General features: G+C 54.2%; 2 protein-coding genes across 2 annotated transcripts; both read left to right on the top strand.

Annotated features, from left to right (window-relative positions):
- Positions 1–1,039: 1,039 nt before the first annotated feature.
- On the top strand, positions 1,040–2,417 carry COL26b_001569 (uncharacterized protein; the record flags this gene model as incomplete). Its single annotated transcript, XM_053174517.1, has 3 exons — positions 1,040–1,112; positions 1,191–2,083; positions 2,364–2,417. The coding sequence occupies 3 exons, from the start codon at positions 1,040–1,042 to the stop codon at positions 2,415–2,417; spliced, it is 1,020 nt and encodes a 339-aa protein (XP_053041448.1).
- A 4,495-nt stretch (positions 2,418–6,912) lies between these two features.
- Positions 6,913–7,906, top strand: COL26b_001570 (uncharacterized protein; the record flags this gene model as incomplete). Its single annotated transcript, XM_053174518.1, has 3 exons — positions 6,913–7,155; positions 7,214–7,295; positions 7,359–7,906. 3 exons carry the CDS (start codon positions 6,913–6,915, stop codon positions 7,904–7,906), a joined length of 873 nt encoding a protein of 290 aa, XP_053041449.1.
- Between the last annotated feature and the right edge of the window lie 5,393 nt (positions 7,907–13,299).

Raw genomic sequence — 13,299 nt, forward strand, 5'->3', positions numbered from 1 at the left:
TCGTTTGCGTGAGGATCCATTTGTCGTCCACCGCCTCGCGAGACATCGGGTAACGAAGCTGAATGAAATGCCGTGGGGGAGGCAGCAACTATCGTTGCGCAGGCTCCAACTCCGAAGACCTGCAGGCCTGTCTTTTCAAAGCGTTCGGTTGGAATCAGGCTGGGCTTGCACGCCGTGTGCGCCATAACTCAGTGACGTGTTGCTGGATGATAGTAGTGTAGCAAGGCAGGTTGGTAAGCCTAGACAGAAACAACGTTGACTTTCTGAACGATGTGGAACTTTGACACAAGTACCAACTAGGCGTTGCCAGCCAAAGAAGTATGTGAGAAGGTTAATGATTGTGACGGTCTTGTATTAACGAGTCCCGCGGTGTTGGTCGGTATTGTTGGAATCCTGACAGTAAGTTCGAGGTGGGAAGGTAGCAGGGGAGGTGATGGATCGGAAAGTGACCCACGTCAAATCTGCGGATCATCGTTGGAGAAAGAGTGGGCCCAGACAGCCACTAAGCGCCTTACGGCAAGCTCGTCTCGGTGTTGAGGACGTTGCGCGCCGCTGCGACCAGCACTTTCACGTCTGTTCTTAGTGCACTGTGGTAGTGTGGAAAAGACAGGCGCGTCAAGGATCGCGTCTGCGTTTGCTTCGACTACCTACCTAGTCACTTAGCAAGCGCAACCCAATATCTGTGCAACGACCTCCGAACCTCAACTTACCTGCTTTCCCTTTGTATCGTCGTTGAGGCCCACTCATATCGCACACTTCCAGCGTGCTGCGACCATCAAAAACTCAAAACCCCTTGTCTTTATGCCAATGTCTATCTCACCCGGCCACTACTGAACTGGGGCAACTACGCCGACGACGCCGGCACTTGTTGCTACTGCTGCTACTCTCGAAAACATGTCGTCCTCCCAGCCCTTTCGGGATTCATCCCCCATCGCAGGCACTGGCAGACGCAAATCACACTTCACCTATCGACATCTGTCTCAGCTTGCCTCATACAATACGTCTTGTCCTTTGCGAGTCGTTGCGCACATCGATCTAGATGCCTTCTACGCTCAATGTGAGATGGTACGTTTGGGCGTGCCCAAAGATCAGCCTCTGGCTGTCCAGCAATGGTGAGTATGACGCCTACACCATCTGCTTGCCTCTACTAACATGGCATAGGCAGGGTCTGATTGCTGTCAATTACCCAGCACGGGAGCATGGTATCGGCCGCCATTGCACCTTGACCGAAGCTAAGAAGATGTGCCCGAATCTGATTTCTCAGCATGTAGCCACATGGCGAGAAGGCGACGACAAATGGGCCTACCGCGATGATGCAGCCGCCAACATTCAGAGTGACAAGGTCTCTCTTGACCCTTACCGCCTGCAGTCCAGAAAGATCTTGGCAGTCATCAAGGAATCCTTGCCCCAAGACCTCCAAAAGGTTGAAAAAGCCAGCATAGACGAGGTTTTCTTGGACCTGTCTGCGCAAGTGCATTCCGTTCTGCTGGAGCGGTTTCCGGAACTCGGGAACCCACCTCCATACGACGACCCTACTGAGAATCTGCCCAGCCCGCCTGTCTCAGCATTAGATTGGCAAGCAGATGCTCTCATCGATCTGAACGAGGAGGAGGAGTCTGTGGACCCGGACTGGGACGACGTGGCGATCCTCATTGGGTCCAAAATTGTACGAGACGTTCGACGTCAGGTCCTGGAAAAGCTCTTTTACACATGTTCGGCCGGCGTTGCCAAGAACAAGCTGTTAAGCAAGTTAGGCTCCGGTCACAAAAAGCCCAACCAGCAGACTGTGATCCGGAACCGAGCCGTGGATCAATTCCTGTCTGGTTTCAAGTTCACAAAGATGCGCAATCTCGGGGGAAAGCTCGGCGAAAACGTTGTTACGACCTTCAACACTGATGCCGTCAGTGAACTGCTGCCCATTCCTTTGGATCAGATGAAGGCAAAGCTGGGGCATGAAACGGGAACATGGGTATACAACACCATTCGAGGTATCGACAACAGCGAAGTCAACTCTCGTACACAAATCAAGTCCATGTTGTCAGCCAAATCCTTCCGACCTTACATCAACACGCCCGAGCAAGCTGTGAGGTGGCTTAGAATCTTTGTGGCCGACATTTTTGCCCGACTGGTGGAGGAGGGCGTTTTGGAAAACAAACGCCGGCCAAGAACAATAAACTTACACCACCGTCATGCCGGTCAGATGAAATCACGGCAAGGCCCGATCCCTCAAGGCAGGCCTCTGGATGAGCAGACTCTCCTCGAATTAGCAAAAAGCCTACTCAACCAGATCATAGCAGAAGGAAATGTCTGGCCTTGCGCGAATTTAAGCTTGAGCGTCGGGGGATTTGAGGATGGTATCACAGGTAACATGGGCATCGGAGCCTTTCTGCTCAAAGGAGAGGAAGCCCAAGCCCTAAGGCAGGGCGCCCGTGAAGCAAGCTGCAACTCGATACCGGAAGAAAATCCATCAAAACGACGGCGGACTGAGGAAGGGGCAATCGATCGATTCTTTACACGGGGCGTTTCCACCGACGACGAACTGCTGCCCGACGATGCAACCATCAACGAGGATATCAAATCCCGAAAAAGGGCCACCACGGCAGACTCGCCAGCGGCTACACTTACGGCAGATCGACGGCAGGAAGCAGTCAACGATAGCCATGGCCAGCCACCAATCACGCCCTTCTTATGTACGCGCTGCAACACAGGCTTCGAAACGCCAGAAGAACACCAAAGCCACGCAGATTGGCACTTCGCCAAGGATCTACAGGAAGAAGAACGTGGCAGTGCCACATTTGCCAATCGATCCACTGCTGCACGCAGCTCTGGCATAAAAGCATCGGGTGCATCGGCCAAGCGAGGCGGCCGCGGAGGCAAACTCGAGCAAGGCCAGAGCAAGTTGAGGTTTGGATGAGTCCTGATCACACACCAAGGGTATCACTACGTCAAAAGTTTGTCGAGCGGGTCCTGCCGCTTGATACCTGATCTGACCAAATTGAGGACCTCGCGCCCTGAGACTCGGTTCCAGGGTCATCGCGGCAGAGCAAATTAATGATGTTGTCCCCGGCGAACCTCAAAGACCGGTTCCTGAGGATTCCGAGCTCATATCTGTCCACCACAAGAAGGGCGCAACAAACCTTGGATTAAGGGACCCATTAAGTAAGGGCGTTGTTGGTTCGGATGCTCTGCAATGGCCACTTTTGGCTGCGATGCAACAAGTATTGTCAACTGAAATGCTGGTTCGATGCCCACCTGACGCCCTCATCTAGTATGGAGTTACTCACTGCATAGTACAGGCGTATGCTGGGTCACATTTCAGCGAAGTAAGCGGTTCCGAGACAATGAGGTCGGAGAACTTGGCCGTGACAGCCTGACAAGACAAGGAGAAACATGCTTCCCATATTGTAGGGGAGCGACGCTATTGATGGCTTAATGTGGATATACGATACCCGCCAGTGTCGTCATCCCATCTTCCGCCTGCAGCTATCCGCGACATGGTTGGGTCCCCGCGTGTTGGATATTGGGAGCGTCAGGGGCGATGTCTACTGAGGAACAGGGCCTCAGTCATGATAATTCCAGATGGCCCAAGGATCGATGCTGAAAGTCACAGAAGAAACATTACAGCCGCGCTTTTTTCGGAATGCCAGGGCCGGGGCATATCGTGTCTCTGATTGAGGTCGTTGCCGCGAGAATGCCAGGTCTGCTCGTCGCGTATGGTTTTGGATGTGTCGGGTCGTCTTGTCAGAATCCAGATGGCGTCTGTCGATGATTGGCCATGAGTTAGGCATCTTTTGGGCTAATGTGGGTTGGGCCACAATTATTTTGGCGCGAAGCATTGATACCCAACGACACCAACCACCGCCCGCTACCAGGTTGCGATCGAGTTACCTCAGCGCGGATTGTCTTCAAAGGCGGATGAGGGACGCAGAACACGCATGACCATCCGCACATACATTCTTGACCATAACGGAACACCGAGGATGAAGGGGGAGATCAATCGGCGAGGGATTCTTTCGATGGAAAATACTCTTATATCGTTGTCAATGCCGCCCGCGCGTAAAAGCCTCTGGTCGAAGGAGTATTGCTCACCTGTGTCCGACAAGCGTCAACCACACCAAGCCGCTGGGATACGTGGGCGTCGAACGGCAGACAAACCCGACGCAAGGACGTGCCGACCATACTGAGTACGACCACAGTACTTCGCACGCACAGGGCCTTGGTTTAATCAGCTGGAAAGTGAAGTCAGGATCTGCCTACCTCACGTTACGCCGCTGCCACCGACTTGTCGCCGTTTGAGCAGCTGGGATGACCCGGCTCTGTAGGGTATCAGCAACTGTGACGGCCAAGTTGATAAAAATGGAAGAAAAACGGAAGAGAAAATGACAGGCATCACCTCACTTTAACTCGCCTCACCTTGGGCAACCTGACGAAACAATGATCATCAGGGTCTGGCAAATGAAGCCTACAGCGCGACAAAACTTTGGATGTTTGTCTCCGTGCTTTTGAACATGGAGTGCGCAAGGGGTTGGCGAGAAAAGCCTGATGTTTCGAAAGAGCCGGATTCGCATCCTGATTTCAAGTGGAAACCCATACTCATGGCATATTTCGTGTGGCATTGTGGTCCGAAGTTCAAGAATTAGAATTCTCATGGGCCCCGGCAAAAAAGCACCGGGGAGACAACCGACAACACCCTTTGGCGCGGTTGCCCAACGCCACTGTGCGCTAGCAAGCCGTCATTCTCGACACATCCTGGAGACGACCAAACGCTTGTTGGTCTAGAAGGGACTACTCACGAGCCACATCTCCCCCAAATCTCATCATCCCAAGCCGACGAACGGCATCTCAGCCTCAGCTGCATAGGATTCCTCAAACGAGAGTTTTCGGCACTAACGGTCTAGATCTCTGTCGAGCCCTCCCGCAGACAGGAGTGATGGCGATTTACACGATGGAGAGACACGAGTAACAGCGTCTGAATCACATTCATCTGAGCCAAGTCTCCCATCAAAGGCCCAATATCCGTGCTGGAACGCGAGAGTTTGTCGTCTTTGTGTTATTCGCTGGTCCCTTGGGCACTCGCTCCCTCGGCTCTCCCGCGTGTTCCACTGATCCGCAACATCCTCTATTGGGCACCAAATAGCCTTGTCGCATTAGACCGGAAAGGCGGTGGCAGTGACAAACAAACCATGGCGTCGCCAGACTGAGCCCGTACAACGACACTGAGAGCCCTGTTGCGACCCTCGTGAACAGCCGATAAACCTTGCATTGGATCTCACCGCAGCTCGTCGTCTTTCCGCTGTCCCTGGGGTTCAGGGACAGACAGACACGCTGGAAATACCGATTCCTGGGCTGCGACCGCAGTTGATGGGGAAGCCACTGGCAGTGCTGAGTGCCGAGCCCTACCAGACCGCCCTCACCTCGGTTGTGCTGCCTCTCTGACTCGCCTTACTATTTACGTATTGCGCCCACAACGGCTACGGGATCACCAGCCGCAGGTAGCATCCGGTCGCTTGCTCACGACGTTTGGGGGCTAGAAACCTGGAAAACCCAGAGGAGAGGATTACCTCATCTGACGCTCTCACTCACTTAGCAGGCAGTAAACTGTGCAAGGCGGGCATTGACGAGCCAACGTCAGTTTGCTTCTCGGGTGGCTCATCTCCACCGCGGAAAAACGCTCATTGGATTTGCTTCTTCTTCTCCCGACGTCAAATACTGCCTTGCGAACCCACGCAACCAATTAACCAAGGCGGCGACGACGTTGGGATTGGCGCGTGCTAGAAGCCGGCAGCCAAAGTCGCTTCGAATTCTGCTAGTGCGCGCACCGGGCAGGGAAGCGGGAAGTACACGCCAGATACTCGTTCTAGACGAAGTACAGTCTCCTCGGTATCCTTTTTGGGGCTGCCCAACCTCCAGCAGCTGCACCTCATCCCGTCTCCATCCACTCAGAGCGGCCGCCACCCAGCTTCCTTGCTGCCGCCCAACCGCTGTCCGCCTCTTGTCTTTCTGCTGCTTCCCAACTTTTGTCTGGCTCGTCATCTCTCACTGGCTCTCTGCTGGTCCTTTTTTCCCACCAAACCAAGACGCAGGCTAGGCACGGGCAGGCTCTCATCGGTCAGCCAGGCCAGACTTGGCCGCACCAAAAGACGCACCACCACCCACCCCTCCCAGCCCCTAGCCCCTCCCAGGCAAGGTCTAGGGAGTCACAGAGTGGCAGATTTGCCAGGTTGCTGGGGTTTTGCTGGAGCGCCTGGGAAAATCCGCACGGGACTGTCAGCCAACAACGTGGTGCCAACAAGCCCTGTTTCTCAGATCAGTCCCGAGGCCTGCGGTTACCGTTTCCTGTGTACCTGCTGTACCTCTGCGCTGGGCCACGCACAAGACAGATAGACAGCCAGTCAGCCAGAGACACACACACGCACACTCACACACGACGCACACATATCCAGAGTGTGAGGACGAAGAGGGCCTCCCATCCAGCGATTGTACATTTACGGTACATCCAACCCGACCGTTCGCTCGCTCTCTCCCGCCTCCCGCCTCCCGACTTGCGTCTTGTCCTGTCCAGTCAGAACGAGGACGAGGGTGTGCTGGTGACCACTCACCACTCACCACTTAGCACTGACTTGATCACTGGCCACTGGTCCACGTCGGTGACTTATCGCTGGGGGTCCCGGTTTTTCGAACAATCCCCACCCCCAAGAGAAGAGCCAGACTCTGGCCTGTTCCTTTTCTTCTCCCACCACCCACTCCCTGCCCGCCTTTGCGCTTCCGTCCTCTTTTTCTTTCCGCCATCTCGCCGACATTTGCATCCTGCCGTCCCTCCCCTCTCTTCTCTCTCGTTCCCTCTATACCATCCTCTCTTCACATTCCGTCCGTGTCCTCGTCTCCGTTCGACCCTCACGAAACCCTTCGATCATGTCGTCCAGAACATCGCGCGGTGCCCCTCCTTCGGGCAGCTCCTCTGCGGCACCCCCCTCCAGCGGTCGTTCCAACGAGTACTTCGTCCCACGAGATGGTATTGATCGCGAGGTCATCACGGCAGACATCTGCCGCTACCTCGGAAACGATGCTTTGGTGCGACCCGGTCACTACGAGAACCCTCAAACCGGCCAAGTGGTTCAAGGCTACTACATCACCGCGTACCGGAACCTAACAACAGTGAGACTTCCGACTCGTCATGCCACCACAATACGCATGCTAACACGAAGCCCCACAGGCTATGATTGATGATCTCAAGGCCGACTCTGCGCGTTGGGAGGCAGAGAGGCGGCAGCAGGCCGCCCGGAACACCCAAGGAGGTACATTTGCCTCGAGAGATGCGGCGGCTCCCTCTTTGTCGAGACGATCTAACTCCCCTACAGCAGGGTACCGCCAGTCGGAGACTCATTCCGCGCGCCAACACTATGGCCCCACGGATCCCGCTGGCTACCCGGACGTAGGACGTGACTCCTATGAAAACACCCCCAGATACCCAGGTTCTCAAGCCCCAGGATACTCGGGAAATGCCGCACAGAGCTACTCTGGATCATCTGCTGCTGGTTACTCCCAACAGGCCCCGTCTCCTTATTCTTCAAGTGCTGGGTACTCCTACCCATCGGGAGGTTCTGCTTTCTCTCCCCAGCCGGACCCGAGAGATCCCAGATACTCTGGAACTTCCCAGTACGGGGGAGAGCCGTACACTGCCGTCAACGCGAACATGGCCGCTTCGCGCAACTTTGACTCCTATGGTTCCTCTGGACAGCCCGCAAGGATTCCCACCACTATGGCTCCTCAGTCGGGACAGACTTACATTCCATCCGGATCTCAAGCTCAGGCAGGTTACCCCTCCGGCTACTACCCGCCGTCATCGCAGGCGCCCTACGGAGCTGCGCCAGTATCCCAAGATCCGTTGTATGGACGCGGTGCGTAAAAGGTCTCACATTCCCTGTCCTCGCCGACCTCATCTAATTATGTAGCGTCCCCAGCAGGTGCCGCTCACCCTTCGTCGTACAGCTCAGGCCAAGGATCACAGTATGATACAACCCCAACCCCCCGCGCTTCGGCTACCCCTTCGAATTCCAATGCTCAGATAGGAAACAGTGGATCATCCTCGTCGCACTCCCGCCGCAGTGAGAGGGACTCCGACAGGCATCACACATCCGACCGCCACCGCCCTCCGCGCCGCTAATACGTCCTCTACCCGGAGTTTGCTCTAGCCATCCTGACTGCATGAGATACCTGTCTCGTGAGCTGTCTGTTATGAAATTTCTTCCTAATGACCCTTGGATTTGGACCCATTTCCGGCGTCGGCTTTTTTCATCATTTGTTTCTCCCGGATAGAACCTCCCAGGCCCGGAGGAGGTTGTGGAAACCATCTCGAGTTGCAAGTCTGCATCTCTTGTACTCCGTTGTCTGGCTTTGCTGGCGTTTTGGCTTCGCGCTCTGGCTCGGAGCTCCTTAGCTCTATTTCCACTTGGACCGTTCCTGGACTTCTCTACCATCTTTCCCGGATATCGCCCCAAGAATGGATTCTTGCCGCATTCTACTCCTGGACGTTTCACGACTGCATATATGGATGGGCCCAACGATTGTTGCTATTCGATTTGAATGCCCCATTGGCAAGCAAGACTGCGCCTTGCATGCACATTTTTTAAGGCCCTGGACCTGGATCGGAAAAAAAAAGACGCGCTTTTCAGATGAATTATGTCGGCAATTTGCTTATCATCAAGGACCACCTTGCTGTCTGGATCCGTCCTGAAGGTGGGATGTGATGTCGCTTGCTCTCTTCTCCTGGTCTGGGTTTTGTTTTTTCTACTACTTGGACTTCCGGAGTTCTGGGTGAACAAGGCTTTTCTAATAGAACGTTGAGGTCGACATCCGGACAGCAAGGTGAGTCCCCGGATTGTATATACTATTGAACCCTTCTGGGATTCATTCTATGACGACCTCAAGCCCTTCTCGGGGGGTCTCGTGGGTTCCTCCCTTGAGACTTCTCATTTACTGAGCGCAACAGCCTTCAGTTGGATTTGCACACCCCTGGACGTCAATCACCTTCTCGGAAGTCTGCCTAGACACAAATCTGGATCACTGGAAACCTTCAAGCCCTGGACAATATGACTGCCTGGAAAACACTGCCTGGACAATCTCATGGAGTTCGCCCCATGGCAAAGGATGCTGGATAGCTGCTCCCGGACCCAAACGTGGCAGTACCACTACCTGCACACAGCCATCATGGAGACTCCCCTGACCAGTTCACTCAGTCATATTGTCGTGTCTACCAACAAGGACCAATGGCTCGCTGAGCTCAAAAGAAATTCTATCATGATGGAGAGCCAACTCTCCCTTTTGGGTAAGCTCGGATCATATCAGGAAGCACGATCCAACTGGGTACCCACACCAGTACAAGTCCGTGGATTGAGTGAGATAGCTGTTGCGATTTTCTGCTCGGTTCAGCAATGGGCTTCTGGTTTCCCGGACATGCTTGTAGCTTTGATGCCTGCAGCCAGCCATGGGACATCAAGTCTGGCGGTTCAGATGGTACACAGTCCACGGGGAACTCTACGGTGCGGTCCCAAGTTGCCTACTTGGCTCCAGGAGACAAGCCAATTGCCGGATCAGCCACCCAGGAGCATTCTGCCAACCCGAGGATCATCTTTCCCGAGCCGCTCGTGGGAATGTCCGTCGCGACCTCGCGGGATAGTTCGTTAGTTACCACTATTTCTTGTCTTTCGTTGTTTTCTTCATTTCTAGTTTGGAGCAGCCATTCTGCCAACCAGGAGACCACTGCCGGAGGACTAGACTAACTCATTACCACAGGTCGGACCACAGGCAGCAGAAGCAATCAGGATCATGCCAGAGGGGGGGTTGGGTTACGTTGGAAGGTTGATGCTTGAGGGTTGTATGCATATTTGTGCGAGCGTTGGTATTGTGATGTGTTTCTCTACCTTTCTGTTTGAATTCAGGGAGCTGATATGAGTCTGTGGACTCGGTTTACGATTATCATTATTGATGTACTCGGCGCTCGTATTGAAATATGGGTGCGGCACTTGTCAGCCATTGATTGAATGACACTTCAGAGTTTTTATGACTGAAAAACAAACCTGGGTCTCCCCGTGACTCGAATGCTGATCGCGAACATTTGTCAACTCTACTGTGGTATTTCACGTAGTGCCATGATACCGTGGAGGTCGCATCGCGTCCACGTTTCCGGCATCAACCCGGCTCGGATCGTTGTTGTGTGATGTCACTCACTACTGCCACCACTCAGATCCCTATGCGGAGATTTTGGATCATAACTGAGTAGGCGTGTGCGCGTGCGTGTCCCAGTGTTTGAAAATCTAACTGTTAGGCACCACTGTCCTGGGCCGCTTCACGTGGGGGGAAGGGGAAGGGATGAGAGAGCATAGTTGGGCAAAGTTGACACTCATCGGACAGGGTCCTTGGGTGCAGCCTCTGGTAACCTTGATTTCTGTATAGGGTGCGAGTTGGCAAGGCACAGGGGATTCAGGACGAGGACGCCTACACACACTCTTGGGATATGAATAGAGTTTGCGACAAGAGACGTGATTGCGATCCATCGCATCCGTAGTGGTGTACGGGTTTTGAAAGTCATCGATGTGAGAAAATGGAGATGAACTGCTTCCCATCTGTTTGCCGCCCCCCTTCGAATTCGTATTGCGTATCTTTTGAGTTTCTCTTTCATTTTCGCCACGTTGATCTCCACGACTTCAGACTTTAAGATGTTTCCCCATCCCTTTTCGCAATGCAGAATTTGAAAAATCGAATGTGTGCGTTTGAAGCGGAGAAAGGTGGCGAGTCGCTACAGGGAGCATCCGCGCCGGGCGGAAGCTGTTGAGCTGAACGGCTATGAGGAGGGAGAGTCCTGGGATGAGGCTTGAAGCATGATTAGACGGTGGCCCTGAAGATCGCGGGTTTATGCTTTCAGAGGGATCTGTGGAGGAATGGGCCACGGCGGTGTTCCTTGCTTGGTTCTATTCACAGATCGCGGCGGCAGGATTGTTCGGATTACGTGTCAACTGCCGGAAGGAAGTTGAGTTAGTTGGGAGATGGGACATGAGGCTCTCGCTCACTTCAGGGGCGGGCCGGGTTCCCCGACTATGTAGGATAGGCCTCGATGAAATCTTAGTCTTGTCACCGTGTTCTTGGTGTTCAATATTTCACTTGTCATGGTCGCTCTGGTAAACAAATGAGGAGTTACAAAGCGTATTACGAATACGATGCTGAAAACATTGCCGTGCAGGCCGGGAAAGGGACGGTTTGCTCGGTGTCCTTCTGGAAAGGCTCATCGGCTGTCGATGGAACTCATTGAGGGGTGGTCCCCTCCCCGGCTATTCCACTCCGGTCGGTGAGGTGGGTGAGGCCCGCACCGACGGACGGGGCGATGGCGTTCGATTTCCCAACGATGAGACGGAGGGGCAAAAGAAAGGAAGAGGCCACGCACTCGGGACGGGCTGATGAATAAGAGAGAGTGTAAATAAACACACGCGGCGGCGGGAGCCTCTTTCTTTGCCCATCGATCTGGTGGCACGGTACGCACGGCATGAAATGATTGTTGGAGATTTTTTTCAGGAGGGTTACAGCGGGGAGCAGCCCTGTGAATTCAGCGATGGCACTGATGGGATGGACGGAGGGGGAGGGGCTCTCTGAGGGGGCCGCGCGCAGGGCAGGACGGTGCCTCAGCGGGAGGGGAGGGGAAGGGGACGGCGGCCGTAGTTGGTGGCGACGGTAGTGGCAGCCCGGCTGGGCAGGACACTCGGGGCAGGCCAGTTTGATGGGTCGGGTAAGACTTTGAGGTGGGAAGAGAGTCGACGAAGCAAGCGTGGAATCGTGGGAAAGGGGACGGGGACCCTTGGGAGGGGGGTTTCGGAGGGGTCGAACACTTCACCTGAAGTTGACCGGGGTCCTGCTGGGTTCCGGGCGGTGAAGAGAATGAGTTCTCTCTGCGAAAGGGAAAAAAACACCAACCAAAAAACAATGAGATGTATTTATCGCGGCTGTGGAGACGGACACGGCTGCCCGATATCCATAATTACTGGGGAGCGGCCAATCAGATACTCAGGTTAACGCCTCGGGCTGCCCTGATGCCATACCGCTTTCGGGGGCCAGTGGAGGCGGTGGGCGGCGCACTTTTGCGCTTTTGCGCTTTTTCTGCCGACAATAAGCTCCATTCCAGCGCGGCGCCGGCGTCTGTCTGGTTTGCCATGGATCGCGGTGACAATTGACCCGCATCCTGAAAGATGCTTAGACAATTACCAACCACCACATTGCAGAGCAGCACATGAACAGAGAGATGCCACACGACACACAAACATCGGGGGAACTGAACCAACGAGTTGCGCTAGCTGGGAGTCTGTAAGCGTGTGTGTGTCGGTGTCGAGTTGCAGGCACTGGAATGTTCTTCCAACAACGCAACCTCGGGGAAAACACACTCGAATCCAGGAGCCAACCAAATCAATGCAGGCAGTGTGTGTATTGTTGCATCCACGTCCAAATTCATGGATGGCCTTATGCCTTAGCCGTCGGTACCCTGCTTGCTTGGGCCTTTTTTTTCTTTGCTTCTTCACTTGCGGCGACAGTATGCCCACACACACACCATATATACACAGGTACACAACACGTCTGCCGCTCCTTATTTCCATGAGACGCGCTGTCATCTGTCTGGGGAAATGTGTAATCAAAACAAGCCTAGCAGGCCGACCACTGATGCGAGGGCTAGGCAAGGCAAGTCAAGTCACCGCGATTTCCTTCGGTGAGTCCACGTTTCGATGCGTTGAGCCGAAAGCAAACATCGTTTCTGCAGCAGTCAGTCAGTACCTTAAAGTAGACAAATATGACAGCATCGTTGTCAAATCAAAGATCATGCGCTGGTTGTCCGTCATCCATGGAGATGCCACTCTGGTAGCGCTCATGTCGAGGCATAAGGTAGAGAGAAGAGGAGCGGGACACACAGAGAGAGGGCATGGTCAAATAAATTGTCACGATACAGCCAACACACCGCACTGCTCACCCGCCGGCCTGAGGTCCGATCCTGAATCCGTCAGAACCAGAACCAGAGTCGCGGCATTCCAGCCAGTCCGGCGGCTGCCACCTGGGGACTCGGGGTTGCTGCCTCTCTTTTCTTCTTCTCTTTTGAAGAGAGAAGGGGCGCGGATAAACACACACAGCGATAGCCTGGACCTGTCTGACTTTTTTTCTCCAGGTCTCTTTCTCTTACCTAGACATTTACACCATTGTTGGTCTTGGTCTTGACTCTGATCCCCCATCACCTATCCACCCAGCACTTGCACCCGCACTCACTTGTAC

The sequence above is a fragment of the Colletotrichum chrysophilum genome, assembly GCF_026319265.1.
Source record: "Colletotrichum chrysophilum strain AFK26 chromosome Unknown scaffold_7, whole genome shotgun sequence".
NCBI classification, from domain to species: domain Eukaryota; kingdom Fungi; phylum Ascomycota; class Sordariomycetes; order Glomerellales; family Glomerellaceae; genus Colletotrichum; species Colletotrichum chrysophilum.